This window comes from Zootoca vivipara, chromosome 16 (genome assembly GCF_963506605.1).
Source record: "Zootoca vivipara chromosome 16, rZooViv1.1, whole genome shotgun sequence".
NCBI lineage: Eukaryota > Metazoa > Chordata > Lepidosauria > Squamata > Lacertidae > Zootoca > Zootoca vivipara.
Window position 1 is genome coordinate 500,749 of NC_083291.1, and position 16,744 is coordinate 517,492.

The 16,744-nt window shown below is 47.6% G+C and overlaps 1 protein-coding gene across 1 annotated transcript; it reads right to left on the reverse strand.

The window, feature by feature from the left end:
* Nucleotides 1–3,487: 3,487 nt before the first annotated feature.
* On the reverse strand, nucleotides 3,488–10,862 carry KCNV2 (potassium voltage-gated channel modifier subfamily V member 2). Its single transcript, XM_035097343.2, has 2 exons — nucleotides 9,462–10,862; nucleotides 3,488–3,769 (listed from the first exon to the last, which is right to left on the reverse strand). Exons 1-2 carry the CDS (start codon nucleotides 10,824–10,826, stop codon nucleotides 3,488–3,490), a joined length of 1,647 nt encoding a protein of 548 aa, XP_034953234.2. The 5' UTR covers nucleotides 10,827–10,862.
* Nucleotides 10,863–16,744: the final 5,882 nt, after the last annotated feature.

Sequence of the window (16,744 nt, forward strand, 5' to 3'; positions counted from 1 at the left end):
AGCCAAATCAGGAAAGTGTGGTTTAATCTCTGTTTGCAGATCAAGATATCTAATACAGAAGGGGGGCATTGGTGGGGCCACACAGGCGGCTGCCCTGGATGCAAAATTCTGAGGGGCACAAAAAAGTTCAAAAGGGGGAAAAAGAAATAAAGTACTGCACCCTCCTCCTCACACAGAGAATCTCCTAATGTCTGTGCGGATGGACTGAGGAGCAGAATTGGGCGATGGCCGGTTGCTTGGGTGCCCTCTGCATTGGCATCTTAAGGCAGCCCTGTTTAGGGAAGCTTTTAATGTTTGATGGATTTCTGTATTTTAATGTTTTGTTGGAAGCCGCCCAGAGTGGCTGGGGGAACCCGGCCAGATGGGAGGGGTATAAATATATTATTATTATTATTATTATTATTATTATTATTATTATTATTATGGACTGCAAGAAGATCAAATCTATCCATTCTTAAGGAAATCAGCCCTGAGTGCTCATTGGAAGGACAGATCGTGAAGCTGAGGCTCCAATACTTTGGCCACCTCATGAGAAGAGAAGAATCCTTGGAAAAGACCCTGATGTTGGGAAAGATTGAGGGCACTAGGAGAAGGGGACGACAGAGGACAAGATGGTTGGACAGTGTTCTCGAAGCTACGAACATGAGTTTGACCAAACTGCGGGAGGCAGTGCAAGACAGGAGTGCCTGGCGTGCTCTGGTCCATGGGGTCACGAAGAGTCGGACACGACTAAACAACAACAAAGCCCTTTCTTCATCTTGAACTTGTATTTTAAGTTTCTCAGATAAATGGAAAACCTTTCTTATCTATGACGTTTTCTTACTTCTGCAAAACACCAGAATGAGTCATATTTGCTTGATAAAAAAGTTCCACTCCCTGGAAAAGACCCTGATGTTGGGAAAGATGGAGGGCACTAGGAGAAGGGGACAACAGAGGACGAGATGGTTGGACAGTGTTCTCGAAGCTACGAACATGAGTTTGACCAAACTGCGGGAGGCAGTGGAAGACAGGAGTGCCTGGCATGCTATGGTCCATGGGGGTCACAGTCGGACACGACTAAACGACTAAACAACATTTATTATTATTATTATTATTATTATTATTATTATTATTATTATTATTATTATATTGGGTTTAGAAGGATTGCTCCTGACCAATCCCTAATCCCACTCTCCATCATACTCAACACTCGTGGGGTGCCGTAGTTGCCACTCAGGTCGGTTGCCAAGATATTACTCCTTCGTTCTAGCCCACCAGCAGGTGGTACTGAGGATACTTGCTTTGCCCCGGGCACTGGCAACCCTCGCTAGGCCACTGATCTAGCAAGAATCCTGGCTTGGTTTCACAGTTAAACCACAGTGTCTCCATTTGGATGTCCTGTGAACCCCGAAAGTCTGGCATTATAGTGGGAAGGAGAAGAACAGGGAATTTAGAAGCACAATGCTCATCTTTGTCATGTTTGAACTGCCCTACCATCATAAGATACTGGATACCAATGAGCATTTGTTGTTGTTTAGTTGTTTAGTCGTGTCCGACTCTTCGTGACCCCATGGACCACAGCACGCCAGGCACTCCTGTCTTGCACTGCCTCCCGCAGTTTGGTCAAACTCATGTTCGTAGCATTGGTTCTCGATGCTACCAATGAGCATAATTCCTATTAATGACAGAGATGCAGCTGGGTGGAAAATGGACACTTGGAGAGTATTCAAAAATAAAAAGTAATTACAATGTGACCACTGTAATATTCATCACAGAGTTTACAGAGCTGGGTTACAAGCCAGACATCCTTTTTTTAAAAAAAAAGAAAAAGAAATGAGGGGTAGGTAGGAACCATATTTCAATCTTCATTCAAGAATCCCAAGTTGTAACCTGATGTCTCAGCTCCTTGGAAGGACTTAGCCTACAAGATCCCTCCCTGGGGGCCTCCAGGCTATGGCTAATTTTGTGGGGGATTCAACCAAATTCCGGCAAATTCAGGTTGTGCAGTTCTAGTTGTTTGGGAAGTTTTGTGCAACAAACCAAGCCCCACCCCTGTGCTTTTTGAGATAAATAACATGATGGATACAGGTAGGTAGCCGTGTTGGTCTGGGTCGAAGTAAAATAAAAAAATTCCTTCAGTAGCACCTTAAAGACCAACTAAGTTTTTATTTTGGTATGAGCTTTCGTGTGCATGCACACTTCTTCAGATGCACACTTCTTCAGATTCTTCTTCAGAAGTGTGCATGCACACGAAAGCTCATACCAAAATCAAAACTTAGTTGGTCTTTAAGGTGCTACTGAAGGAATTTTTTTATTTAACATGATGGAGATAGACATGCCAACTCTAGGGGGGGGAGGGGTCTTTGGCCCCTTCATTATTTGTTTAATATCTGCAGAAATGCTCTCATCAGACAAGATGATCTCAGCTAGAGGTGTCTAGAGAGTTGGAATGGGAGCACAGGCAGGCAGGAAGAGGGGATTTGATTCCATTTGCAGTTAAAGACAAAACTGCTGAATTTTCACTTTATGGAACAAGATGCAAACCAAAGCACAGCCATCCTTCACAATTTGCAGTTCTCCAAATCTTGCAATGCATTTCTCCAGCCAAGTGGTGTGCACAAAATTCACACGCCAGGTGAAAATAACACAACATGCAATCGATTAGGAGAAATTGCTTTTCAGAAATGTGTATATTAGAAGAAACACGAAAACACGGATGAATTTTCATTGGGGCTCTTTTTTGTCTGTTTTAATGGCAAACTGATGTGGAAATGGAAAGAACGCAACTTAAGGTGGGAAAAAGTAGAAGCTGAAATGGACAGACTCCCCCTCCCTACAAACGAACAAAGGTGAAGTAGCGGCAACTCAATGGAGGCTACCAGCACTTGCTTCCTTCTCTCCCCACCGCATTGATACTCCAGTTTCTTACAATGACTTGTTTTTGGTACCTGCGGATCCATTTACAGGACAAAAGGCGCTTGACACACCCTCAAGACAATAATAAAATTCTGGTACGGGACACAAATATATTCCTACTTGAAAGTCTACTAAATTCTGATTTTGAGGCAACATCCATCTTGCTGGCAAATATGTAAATAGCCAGGAAAAGCAGCACAATCCTTTGCACATTTGCTCAGGTGTAGGCCTCATAGGATCAACAGGCTCTTGCTTCCTAGTAATGGTGCTTAGCCTAAGTTAGTTGCCTTCGATTCGGTCGTGGTGCTGCAGCATTTGCAGATCAAAAAAAACAAGGCCGCACTCTTTCTCATTTCCTCAAGCGGATCCTTATTTGTATTCACTCACTGGATCACAATACAATTGATTCCAGTGGCTGCTTGGACACCAGCTATAACATTTATCAGACAAAATATTAAGAATGATTATCTTCATTTGTATCTTTTTTTTAAAAAAAGAAAACGTTTTGCACGATACCCCAGTCAGTCTTTTCCTCCCAGTTAACTTGTGGACAAACCTCTCATCTCCCAATCCCTCTTTTCCATGCAAGGTATTAATTGTATCTGTGTCTCGGTAATCGGTTTGGCCTGTTTCCACAGCACTCAGACATTTTCTTCATGGCTCGCCGCGCAAAATCCACTTTGCCCCTGTCTTTGCGTATGGCTGTGTATTCGTAGGCTTTCAGCTTGATGTAGTAGTCTGAGAATTTATTGTACAGGACAGAGATGGGCATTCCGTTCAGAATGATCCCGAAAGCAATGCAGAGGAAAGCAAAGAGTCGTCCGAGGTGGGTTTCCGGACACATGTCTCCATATCCAACAGTAGAAATGCTTACCTTGAAAAGCAAAGACAAAACAAGGCAGTTACTCAGAACATCCAAGCCACCTTTCTATGCTGGGGGCAGAGGGGTCCTTTAGAGACTGAGGCGGTGTTCTCCCCATTGCTGCGTTGGGAAGGAAAGAGAGATTCCTCTGCAATAGATATGAGAATCTGCCTCGGCTTTTCCCATCCCTGAAGACCAGAGATGGCATTTGTCCTCCCCATCACAGTGCACAGAGGAAGGAGGTGCCATGGTGGGGATTCTCAGGCTGTCACTTCTTCCCAACACAATGAATGAATGAATGAATGAATGAATGAATGAATGAATGCACAAACTGCCCATGATTTAGCTGCCTTTCCCTCCCTCATGTGACCATGGTGGTGTGTTCCCTCCCTTTCTATGAATGATGGTGTGTAAGAAAGATGGTGTGTTTGGGCAACCTGAGCCTAAAGAGGTCTTGAACTTCTGAGCTACAGCAGTGTCCTCAGTAAATATGGCCGAGCACGTCAATGCCGGTTTCTCATTTTCCCAATCCTAAATTCAGTTCTCTATAGTTAAACATTGGGCTGTGAATAAAAAATAAAAGAATAAAATTCCTCATGAAAATTCACCAGCATTTCCCTGCAATTTTCTCATGTGATACCATTTCATATACAAACTTGCCTAATATACATTTTTTTTTGCAAAGCCATTTTCACTAATGTGCCACATTTTGTATGTCATGTCCCCAAATTACTTGGCTGGAGAACTGCATTGCAAAATTCGGATCGATGCAAATGTCGAAGGAGAGCTGTGTTTTCATTTGGTGAGTTCACCTTTAAATGTGAACGGAATCCAATCCCCCCCCCCCATCCCTCCTTGTCAGCTGCTGATTTGACACCTTGGTTTTCTGGAAAGCAGGCAGTGGTGGACTGGGCTGGGGGTGAGAGGAGCAGGTCCCTCAGACCATTGATTGACCCTCTCAACCCATCTGTGGTCCTAGGAATGTCTTTCCTGAGTGTCTTTGTCAATATCTCTTGCTTAGGTTTGGGCCACCGTACCTTGGTCTATACTGGTGGGAAACTCGAACCAACTCCACGCTGGCATGGAAGTCAGCGCTGCTCTACCTGCCTGTTCCAGAATCAGGGCGGAGCTTCGTTTATTGTATGAGTCATTTCTTTTAAGGCATTTATTTGCCACCCTTTGCCAAAAAGGCCACGGGGCAATTCACATACCGTGTTTCTCCTAAAATAAGACACGTCTTATATTTATTTTTCCTCCCAAAAAACACACCACGGCTTATTTTCAGGGGATGTCTTTTTTTTTTGGTGTCTTTGCGGAGGGGGGAGAGACGGAGCGAGGCAAAACGGTGTGTGTGTGTGTGCAGAGCACAGACTGCCCACCTCGCGGGGGTAACCTCCTGCTGCTGCACCTGGGTAAGGAAAAGGGGACTTCTCCCTCGCGCGCACGCACACACAAGAGCAACAGAAGAGTGCTCTTCGCGCTGCACTGTGCTCCCCAAGCGGCAGCACGAAGAGCCTGGTGAGAGGCAGCTGCGGCTGCAGGTGAAGCCCGGGATCTGCGTGGGCGACTGTGGGCGAAGGCACTGAGTGCTGCGGCGGTAGCGAAGAGGCACCCGATCAACTGAGAAGCGGGCTGATCGGGCGCCTCTTCGCTACCGCCGCAGCGCTCAGGGTGCTTGTCCCCAGATCGCCCACGCAGGCTTCACCTGCAGCCGCAGCTGCCTCTCACCAGGCTCTTCCCGCTGCGCTGCACTCCCCGAAGTGGCTCCCACCCCCGGCTTATTTTCGGGGGATGTCTTATATTTATTCTACTAATTAAAAGCCTGACATGGCTTATTTTTGAGGACCGTCTTATTTTAGGAGAAACACGGTAGGAATGTAATAAACGACAAGCCGGTCACCTTTGGTTTCTCCCAGGTCTCCCATGTATGAAAACACGAGACAGGGCAGCAGCAGCAGCAGCCCCTCCTTCCCATATCCAGGCTGTCCAGGTTCTTGGTTGCGCTGTCTCCCTGAATACACTTGGGCCTCTCCCCCTCTCCTCTACCTATCTTCAGGAACGCTTGCCAGGAAGGTGGCTTCTGCCTTTGATACTCCTGCAACTTGGAGAAGGAATGTTTGCAGGGTTGGGGTGAAGGAGGCGGCCAGAATGAACCAAGGAGCTGAATTTAGCCCCTGTTTTCAGGGACTCTTAGAGCTGCAAGAGATGGGGGAAAGCAGAGATGGGTGGGTGGTGGTGGTGGAAGAGCCGAATGCTGGGAACCTGGCACTGACCTGTTTTGTCTGAAGAATGGTGTCTCACTTTGCATTTGTCTTTTTGCTGACCTGATCCTGCAATCGTTATTATAACCAATGCCAAGGTATTATATGAATGTTGATAAAACAGTGAAAGAAATGGCTGCAGACGGAACATGCATTGTGCTCTCCTTCCCTTGGCTTCTGTCTGGCAGCATCCATGGTTAGTGTACCAGTGCAATATTCACTGGAAAGGCAGCCATGCAGAGGGGAGGGGGGCATTTCCCTTTTCCCCCCCAAATAAAAAAGGGGCCTGATGTTTCAGATGAGTGAAACATACTGCTCCCTCCCTGAGCCTGCCGCAAGCGAGCTTATTTGTCGGATGCACCTGGCGCATTTGATGGTATAAAAGGGATTAGTTTTGTGGCCTGATGGAAATTAACTCACTGGAATTGAATGTTAATGCAGGAGGGAGATCTCTGAAAATAAACAGCCAGATGAAAGAGCCAGGAGTCCTGGGGTGGATTTTTTCACATGTGTTTCTTTATGTTGCAGAGGAGCCTTGGAGGGATGAGGATCGGAGGAGGGGTAGGCGCCAACTCTGTGGGGCCCTGGTCCCTTTGCCCCCCAATAAAATATTTAGGGGGGTTGGACCCCAATCTTTTCTGCAAGTTGATGCCTCCCTCCCTCCCCAGCCACTTCCCCCCAGTTGGGCACCGGCCTCTTTTCCCAGCTTGCCTCCCGGCTTTTGGCACCGGCTTTGGTCCTCCTCACCTTGACTGGGCCAAATGAAAAATACACACCCAGAACTAGGCGCTGCTGTTTTTGTCCACAGGTGTCTGCAGCTGTGCAGGATTCAAGCATGGGGAAGGGGCATTTGCACCACTGTTGGAGCACGAGGAAGACGCAGGCGAGTGGGATCTGGAGTTTGGGAGGGTTTGTCATGCCAACAGCCACCAGCCCAGACCAACCAGCAGGATTATCATGAGAAGATGGGTTTAGATAGACACCCCTGCAACCAGTGCTTTTTCCCCTGGGGGTACTCAAGGACATGCAGTACTGGCACTTTTTTCCCTAGAAGAAAAGCTCTGCCTGCAGCCTAATGCTGGAGTTGTTCCCATTGCTGGTGCTCATTGGTCACACCCACAACATTCATTTGAAACACTTTTGTACCATTTTCAGAGCTCTGCCTCCCGCCAAAGAACCCCGGGAACAGTTAGACAGTAGGTGCTGGAATCACAGTTCTAAGAGGGCATCTCCTATCAAATCTCAGCTCCTCTGGTTCTTTGGGGGAAGCCTTGACTGTTAAAGTGGTGCAAGAGGCCTTTAAGTGTATGGGGTGGTTGCAAGTTACCGTGTGATTGTCATTTTTCTTCCCAGAACAATACCCGCTAAGCCAGGGGTGGGAAACCTTTGACCTCCAAGCAGGCCACTCCCTTTAGAACGGTGGCCCTCCAGATGTTGCAGGACTTGAGGGCTCATTTGTGGAAATAATAGACTTCTTTCTAGATTAATCACAATTGCCTACAATGAAAATACTTGGGTAGCAGCTTATGGATGACCATTTTCATAATATCTCTATCTATCTATCATCTATCTATCTATCTATCTATCTATCTATCTATCTATCTATCTATCTCTATCTATCATCGATCTATCTATCTAAACTCACACACCATATATATTTGCCTCAAAGGGGCAGGGTTATCAGAAGAGCTTTCCAGCTAAGCTCTAACATGCTTTCATAAATTGGCAGGATGCAATTTATATTCTATAGCTTCTCTAGTTTCTGTAGCTCTTCTAGTTTCTGTTCACAAGTCTGTTTACACAATCTGCTATCCAAAGTTAACACCCCCAGAACCTGCTCCAAACTTGGATTTATTTACCTATCCAAAGAGGTCAATCAAGGTCACGTCACACAAGAGGAGTTTGATGGCAGGAGATGTTTGTGCTGCTGAAAACTCTACGAATCCCATGCTCCACCTTTCACACGTGCCAGCATTTTGCCATATGCAGGAGGGAAGTTCCCATGGGAAGAATGTGGACACAGGCACAAAGAACAGGGTTTTTTGTTTTAGTGAAGTGATCGCCTTGTTGCCTTCACATTTGATTAGTGCTGGCGACTCAGCAAAGACTTTGGACACCAAAGCAATATGGAAAATCTGAAAACTCAGGGGGGTAGAGCTCTGTATGCAGCTGGACTCTGGCAACTCCAGGTAGGAAGGGGGAGAGACCCTGTTTGAAAGCCTGAAGATCAGCTGCCCGCCAGTGTAGTCAATCGTGAGCTCGATGTCCCAGTCAATGGAAGGCAGCTTCCTTTGTCCCTGTGCTCTTATTGCTGAACTATTTGCAGCATGAGCCTCTGTCCCTGGGCTACTAAGACCTCCTGATTCCTCCAGCTGTGCTAGAAGGAATGTCCATTTCCCCATCCCTGGTGGCTTAGGATGCATTTCAACCAGGGACCTATAAATTATAAGCTCCGTATTGCATTACAAGCAACTGAGCCAGAGGGTCCTCCCGTTTTGTTATTTTTGTCTACTGCGGCTGGCTCAGTACAAATGCAATTTTTTAAAAAAATCATCTTGGGCTCTGTTGTAGCTGCGATCCCCAGCTGTCTGGAAAGCCTTGTGATGGTCAGCTGCTCTTATTTTCCTATCTCCAAATTGTTCATCTACAGACACATTTGGAAATGAAACAAAACTTCTGTAGGGACAGGTTCCCAGCCTCACCTTTGAGCTTAAACTGCTGGGTGAGAGCTAATATGTGGCCCCTTTTGATTGCATTGCTAAACCGCTGAGCAGAGGTGCTTTTGTAAACTCACTTTGGAAGAAAAAAATTCCTTCAGTAGCACCTTAAAGACCAACTAAGTTTTTATTTTGGTATGAGCTTTCGTGTGCATGCACACTTCATCAGATACACTGAAACAGAAGTAGCCAGACCCTTATGTATATTCAGAGGGTGGGGGTGATGGGAATGGGTGATGGGCTGATAGGAGTGGTAAACCTGTTGATGACTGTTAATGACTGCAATTGGTCTTGCGGAAGGAAGGTCACTTTGGAAGGAACCTGAAACCATCCCCACAGCCTCCCTTATGTATTTGCTGCAAAAATCTGTCAAGTAGGTGCAGATAAGTCACAGCAAAGTTAAGGCCATGCAGACATGTGCTTTCCCTTCTTGTTTCCTTCTTCCCCTTTCTCGGGGAGAAGCAGCACAAAGTCTGTGGCACAGCCGCAAAGAGCTCTCCAGTTCAAGCTCAGCTGCACAGATTTTAGCCTGATCAACTGTAGGAAAGCTTCCAGCTGACGGGTGCTTGTGCATGCATGCATGTTCTGTAAAGTCAACACTCTGAACAGATGTTTGGAAAGCCAGACATGGGGGGGGGCCCCTGCCGCTTCCAAAACAGGCACACTTGCAAGCGCGAGGGGGGGGGGAGCAAGGAACGAGCATCACATCGCCACGGAGGTACTTACGGCAGCCCACCACCAGGCATGGGGAATGCTGGTGAAGTTTGTGCTGGCGACATCATGCTCCACAGTGTAGACCATGGCGGAGAAGGCAAAGATCCCCAGCGCAATGAAGAGCAGAAGGCAGCCCACCTCCTGGTAGCACTGGCGCAGCGTGAAGCCGAATGCGCGCAGGCCCGTCGAGTGGCGGGCCAGCTTGAGGATGCGGAAAATGCGCATGAGGCGCATGATGCGCAGCACCTGCCCCACCTTCCCCACCCGCCCCACTTTCTCGATGTCATTTTCATGCTGGGAGCCTTGCCCGCGAGGCTGGTCCTCGTCCACAAAGCGCTCCAGCAGGAGCTGTAGGTACAGGGGCAGGATGGCGATGAGGTCCACGGCGTTGAGGGCGCTGCTGACGAAGCAGCGGATGTCCGGGGTGGAGACCAGCCGCAGCACGTACTCCAGGGTGAAGAAGGCGATGCAGAAGGTCTCCACGTGCTCCAGCAGGGGCCGCCTCTCCAGGGTGGCCTTGTCCCGGTGCTGCATCTCCTCCACCGTGTTGAGAGCCAGCGCCACCACCGAGATGAGCACAAAGAAGCTAGAGGCCACCCCCACGGCTTTGGCCGTGGTGGAGGAGAAGGGCTTCTCCATGAGGTTCCACAGGCGCCAGCGATGCTCAGCATAGCGCATGTGCCGGAAGAGGTGCTCGCTCTCCTGCACGGCCGCCTGGGCCCGCAGCTCCCCCTGCACCTTGAGCTGCTCGTTCAGCTCGTCCCGCCTCTCCTCAAAGCAGATGCGGCAGCAGCGGGGCGTGTATTTAAGGCGGACCCCCCAGTAGCTCAGCTCCTCCAGGAAGCTGCGGGGACACAGCTCGTCCCGCACCTGCAGCACCCCGGAGGAGTAGAAGTTGTAGACCAGCTGGAAGACGGCCGGGTCCCGGTCAAAGAAGTACTCGTCGCCCTGAGCTGCGTAGTCGTCGCAGAGGCCCAGCTGGCGCCAGCGGTCAGTGGAAGTGGCCAAGCGGCCCAGGCGGGTGGTGGGGTAGATGGCCACTGCCTGGTACGTCAGGCGGTAGCTTTGCCCGCCAACGTTGATGTTGAGGACGGAGGAGGATGTGGTGGCTCCAGCTGGGAAGGCTGGACTGAAGGGAAACACCGAAGGGAGCCCCTTCTCCTCTTCCTCACCCTCTTCCTCCTCATCCTCCAAGCAGGAGTAGCTGCTCTCAGCCTCCTGGGGCAGCTGCAGTGGAGATCCCCAGTCGGAAGCCCCAAAGCCCCCAGTCCCCCCAGTTTCGTTGCTTCCCACAGTTGCATCCAAGGGGCCCCCCAGCCGAGATTCAGCTTTATAGTCCGAGATCAGAGGCTGCTTTCTTTGCTTAAGGTTCCACATGCTTCCCCTTAGCGTTGGGTGGTGGGTGCGAATGTTCTTCTGGTTGCCTTCTCCTTCCTGCCCGAAGCATCTGCTGCTGGAGCCGTTTGACGTTTCTTTTCCGACCGACCAGCAGCTCCAGTTGTTGCAAAAACTCAGTGTGGGATCCAGGCACATGGGGACTGCTGTTGACCGCTTTAATCTTGCTGACAGGGAAGATCTGAGTGCTTAGAGAAGGGGATTTAAAGGCTATTATCCTGTTTCAGCCTCCGCTCCCTCTATCTGTGACGTGAATGATTATGGATCCAGAAATCTGTGGATAATCAGTCGAAAAAGAATAATAAGTGTAGCAGAGTCATTACTGCTAATAAAAATAAAATCAAAGAGCTTCTATTTGTGTCACTTCAGCACACACTCAGAAAAGATTTTCCAATGAAGGAGCAGCAACAGATCTTTTTTTGGAATTATCCAAGAGACTTTCATCTCATCCCCAATTTCCTATGTTTTCTTCTTCTTCTTCTGCATATCAACTCCTCTTAGAGCCGTTCCTTATGTTTACAGCCCATTTTACAGGCAGAAAAACCAACACTTAGATTTGCTGGGGTTCTTGAGAGTCAATGCAAGTGTTAATGTTAAATATTATGTAAAACAAGGGTAGCAAACATTGCTGCGCATGAATTGACATTGAATGCAGGACTCAGCAACTGCATAATGCCAGCTTTATTTCTTTTGTTTTTAGATCAGGTTTCCAGACGTCAAGGCTGTGAGGACAGACTTGAAGTTGACCGCGATTTGACAATGCCTGGTCAAATCTCAGAGGCCAGAGGCCGACGATCCAGAATTTCCAGTGTCCGATTCATCAGGTGGAGCTGCAGATAGCTAGCTCTTTTCTCACTGCTTTGACTTGCAAAAGGGTGAATGAATTATGCAAAGCATGGCATTATTTGCATACTTGCTTAATTATAAAGGATTACAATTCCGCTTCTCGGAATTTGGATTAATTTCCGGGGTGTGTGTGTTTGTGTGCTGAGGAGACAGCACTCTGATCATCATATAAACCCCTTGTGTGTACCCAATGGATCTTAAAGATGAACTTGCCCACCTGGGGAAAACACCTCAAGTGGCAGGCAAGCACAAGGGAAGGGCCAGAACTCAGTGGACACACGCCCAAGGTCCCAAAGTCCATTCCTGGCATCTCCGGATCCGGTTGGGAAAGACTCTTCCTTGAAACCCTGGAGAGCTGCTGCCAGCCAGAGCTGAAATATGGAGCTCAATGAAGCAATGGCCTGACTCAGTATATGGCAGCTAGGGGAAGGGGGAGAGATTTAATTGGGGTTTCATTTACAGGCGAACTTGCCAGATTTTCACGTTCTGAAGCAGTTACATGAGCAGCCATCTTTTGAAATCTGCAATGCAGTCTTCTGCCCAAGGAATCTCATGAAAATGCATACACTGGAGCAGATTGTGCATAAAAATCCATATATTAGTGAGAGTAAATACAAAAATGCATCATTTTTTATCCTGTATTCTATTCTGTGAACTGCCCTGAGGAAGGGTGGTATATAAATTTAATAAATAAATTTTTATAAAGGAAATTGCTTTGCAAACATGTGCATTAAGCAAAATTGCAGGCAGCATTGTGTTATATTAGGAGAAATTAACAACAACAACAACAACAATAATAATACCCCGCCCATCTGGCTGGGTTTCCCCACCACTCTGGGCAGCTTCCAACCAACTTTTAAAAGCACAATACAGCATTAAACATTAAAAAACTTCCCTAAAGAGGACTGCGTCCAGATTTGCATGAAGAATTTTCATGAGGATTTGATTTTTGGTTTTTTTTTCAAACTGATGTGGAAATATGGAGAAGTGAATTTATGATTGGGAAAGGATGCTCTACACTAAATAGCAGAGCCTCTTCAAAGTCTCAGGTGAGAATCCCTCCCAGTGCTGCCTCTGGGGATCCATTTCGGTGGAGATCTTGGTTAGCAAAGTCCTGGCACTGGTGACGTGAGGCTGTTTTGCTGAGCCCTGGCTCTTCCCCAAACAGCAGGGGGAATTTGGTGTCAAAACTTGTATGCCAGATTCTATCAAAGATATGCTGCTTGCAGTCGAGTGTGTCGTAGGATTAAGCTGGGGAAGAATTTTCTCCCACCCCATTGCTTTTGATGGAAACCTATAATATTTGTACATGAGGACTTAGTGTGGACGGCCAGCTTTTCTCCTGCTCCCTCCTCCCTCTGAAATAGTTGCTTTGCCGAGACTGGGCTCCCTGGCAGCTTAAATCTGACTCGTGGGTTGGACTGAATGTCAAATATTTACTGGCACAATTCCCCAAATGCTTGCCGTGAACAAACAACGTGGAACCCCACAATATTTGACCACGCAAGTGCCCTTTGTTTGGTGCCTATCTTCTCTCCGTTTGGGGCCATTCTTGTTAATTGTTCATCACAAATAGTCTGCCTGGTTTTTGTTGCCCCGCTCAGATTTTAAAACGCTCCTGGGTGTGTTTGTTTGGTTTTGGCAGTGGGGCTGGGTGGGGAGGCATTGAATTTCATGTGTCTCTTTGCCCCAGAGAGATGTTCTAGATAACAATGCATTGTGGGGAGATTGATGGGCGATGTTTCCCTGCCCCCCTTGCTTTGGTTGTGGGTAGTAGACATAGGGAAGCAGTATTCAAATAAAGCAACTGTGACTTGGCTATGGAAATAATTCAAGAAGGTGCACACTGCTGGCCTAGTGAATAGTTATGGGGCATCGGAAACTAAAGCACGGCTAAGCAGCTGAAGATCTGACCAGCCCCTCAGACCTCGGGAAGCCCCATCTAGCAGCGTGATGTGGGTAAAAAGAAAGACGAAAACCCATAAGATCCATAGGGAGAGAACCAGAAGTGTCACCACGATGAGGTGGGAAGGAATTATTTGGCACAGTTTAGGTTTCTCCCCCCAACCCCCCAAAAGGCTTGCAATGAAAGCTCATGAAAGCTCAGTTGAGCTGAGGACATTGAGCATCTCCCATTGCTCGTTTCATGTGCTGTGATGCTCCCTGCTACTTTCCTTCTCTTTCAAACATCACACAAACCCCTTCTGGGATAAATATGCTTTCTTACATTTGCTTTGGGAGGGCAGTTATCCTCCTGGCTGAACACAATCCTATAAAATGAATGTGTTGATTTGATCCTCTTGGGTCACACTAAAAGCTGGCCTGTTAGATATTCTCCAAAGAGAGTGAATCTTCCGTGATTCAAAGGGCACATTCACAGCATACATACGTTGAGAGCCCACGAGTTCCCTCCAAAGATTCTTGGAAAGTAGTTTGTTAATTGTAGCTCTGCAAGGGGAAAACTACACTTCCCAAGATTCTTTGGGGGAAGTGGAGAGCTTCAGACTCATAGTGGGAATGACCTAAGATCTTGGGCTCAACTGCAGGCTTTGTCCTTTGGGGATTAAGATGGGGTGTCTCACCCAGTCGCTGGGATTCGAACCACCGACCTTCTGATCAGCAAGTCCTGGGCTCTGTGGTTTAAGCCACAGCACCACCTGCGTCCCCAGGGGTCCTTTACCTTTTCCTTTATGGATATTTGGGTGTTTTTTTTTAGTGAATGCTGCACCTTTTTATATTAAGTTGTAAGCTGCTTTGCGATGGCCTGGCCCTAAATGTCAGCCTGAAAGTTTAAAATGCAGACATCTTATAAATACATGCTTCCCTTCCGCCAACGGCTTCAGGGAAGCAGACATGAGGGGCATCTTCACAAGCACCAGGAGAAGGTTTGGAGAAGTGGCAGATGCGTTGGGACTCCAATTGCCATCATGCCCTGACCACTGGTCATGCTTGCTGGGGCATCAAGAGAGGGTGGGGTTGGGCAAAGCCGATCAGATTTATCACCCATCCTTCACCAGAAGGCACAGCAATATAAAATACAGCATTCAAAGCTCTTTAAAACAATGGCAATCACAACTAGACCCAAGGCCAGGATCACGGGCTGCAACATCTTCAGCATTCATTGAAAGCTGCATTGCAAAGTTGTCTTAGGAAAATTTGCTTCAGGAGAAAGTCATACTCAAATGCTGACAATTTTTTTTAAAAAATCTTGCAAACAAACTGATGTGGAAATGTGATGAACTGAACTGAAGGCTGGGAAAGCGAGGAAGCCGAGAGAAGCCGAAACTGACAGATTCACTTGTCCCTCAGGATTGCCTCTTCCCAGCAAAGTTTTTGTGCTTTGAGCTGCTGCCCAGCAAGGAGAAAGGTAACAAACAAAGCTCCTTTGGGTGTGGCAATGAGCACTCACACTTTACATTGTGGGTGCCCTTTGCAGGATCGTGCACCGTGCTACAGTTCCCAGGAAACTTAATGGCCAGTCCCAGTATAAAAAGGGAGTGGACCCAACAACAGCCAGGCAGTCTGCTCAGGAGATTCACCCTCCATACCCTCCCCTAGTTTAATATTTAATGTTTTCTTGTTTGCAGGTTAACTTTTTCTTCCTTTTTAGCAGGCGCTCCTACGGTCTTTGACTGGTTGCTGTTGAAGGACCGGAAGAAATTTTCCTGCATTGGCAGGTTTTGTCTTCCCCGTAGCAATTTGTCACAACTTTGGCGGTTTATGGCCTTGGGTAGAATCCTTTAGTCTTTTCTTCCCTGTAATGGGGGTGGTGGTGAAGTGGTGACTCACCCCCCTGTGGTGGCAATTCCAGGGTCCCCTCTTAAAAGGGGTTATATATATGGGTGTCCCTGGCCACACACCAAAAGGCTGTCAGTGAACTACCCTGCGTGTGGGGATATGGGCTGGGCTGCCTGCTACACGTACGTCTCGCAGAGCACCCCCATATCCCATTTACCCTCATGAGCCCCAGTTCTCCCAGCTGGGGGACTGGGAGGGATACACACCCAAGGCCTAAGTCAAGGTCTTCCTACATTCGGAAGTTTAATAAAGTTGTGGCCTGATTTTAATTCCATAACACGTTGTTAGAGTCTTTATTCCTTCCTTATGATCCCTGGAGGCTGGGGCTGTCCCGGCTTGGTCACACAATGCAAGGATGGGAATGCTCTGCCTGTTACTCACTGGCTAAAGACAGGGAGTTCCTCTGGAAAGTGGCAACTTCTCTGTTAAGTGTTGCATAAACTTCTACTAAGGCAGTCGACCAATGTCCGACACACTTGTCTTCGCCCTGCAGAGTTTTAAATGAGCTCCGCCAGGGAGCCAGACAATCCATCATTCTCTGCATGAAGGCTTCTTATCTACACGGTGACGGCAAGTACAAGGCCCACCAGTCAGGACACAGAGCCAGCAAACACTTGCAAGCAGGCGCTAAAGAAGCGGGGGGGGGGGGGGAATATCCATTGCTTTCTCTGAATTAAGGCTGGGGCAAATGGGATACCCCCCTCAGCTGCCAGTCATCTGAAAAACACGATTAGCTCATATCAGTGCCAGAGGACGATAAACTAAACTGCAAATGTCAGTGCATGTTCCCACAGAGCAGATTCCACCATCTTAAAAGAGGAATATTTGAAAATGTCAGGTAGATTTGAAGATGTAAAAAACGCCAAGTAAATAAAAGCTGAAGATTTAAAATGTCAGAATTGAGAAAGTTCTAACGTCTATGTAGCTGAAAATGTTGGGAAGAATCCTCTAATTTTCTTGCGTGCTTTGAGTCGCTAGATCGCGCACAGGTCCCTTTTGATTCAAGCAAAGATAAAACTCTTCATTTCAGCAGTTCCAAACATTCTGGGATGTTTTGGGGTTTGTGAACAGTATGAAAGCAGCGACATAGCGCTGCCATTCCAAGGGACCCTGTGGGGTAGTGATCTGGGTGCTGGCCTAAGTTTGGGGAGACCAAGATTCAAATCCTCCCTCAGCCACAAAGTTCACTCTCGGCCTGACCTACCTTGCATGGTTGTTTTGAGGATAGAATAGGGAAGCACCAGGTCTCCTGCCTT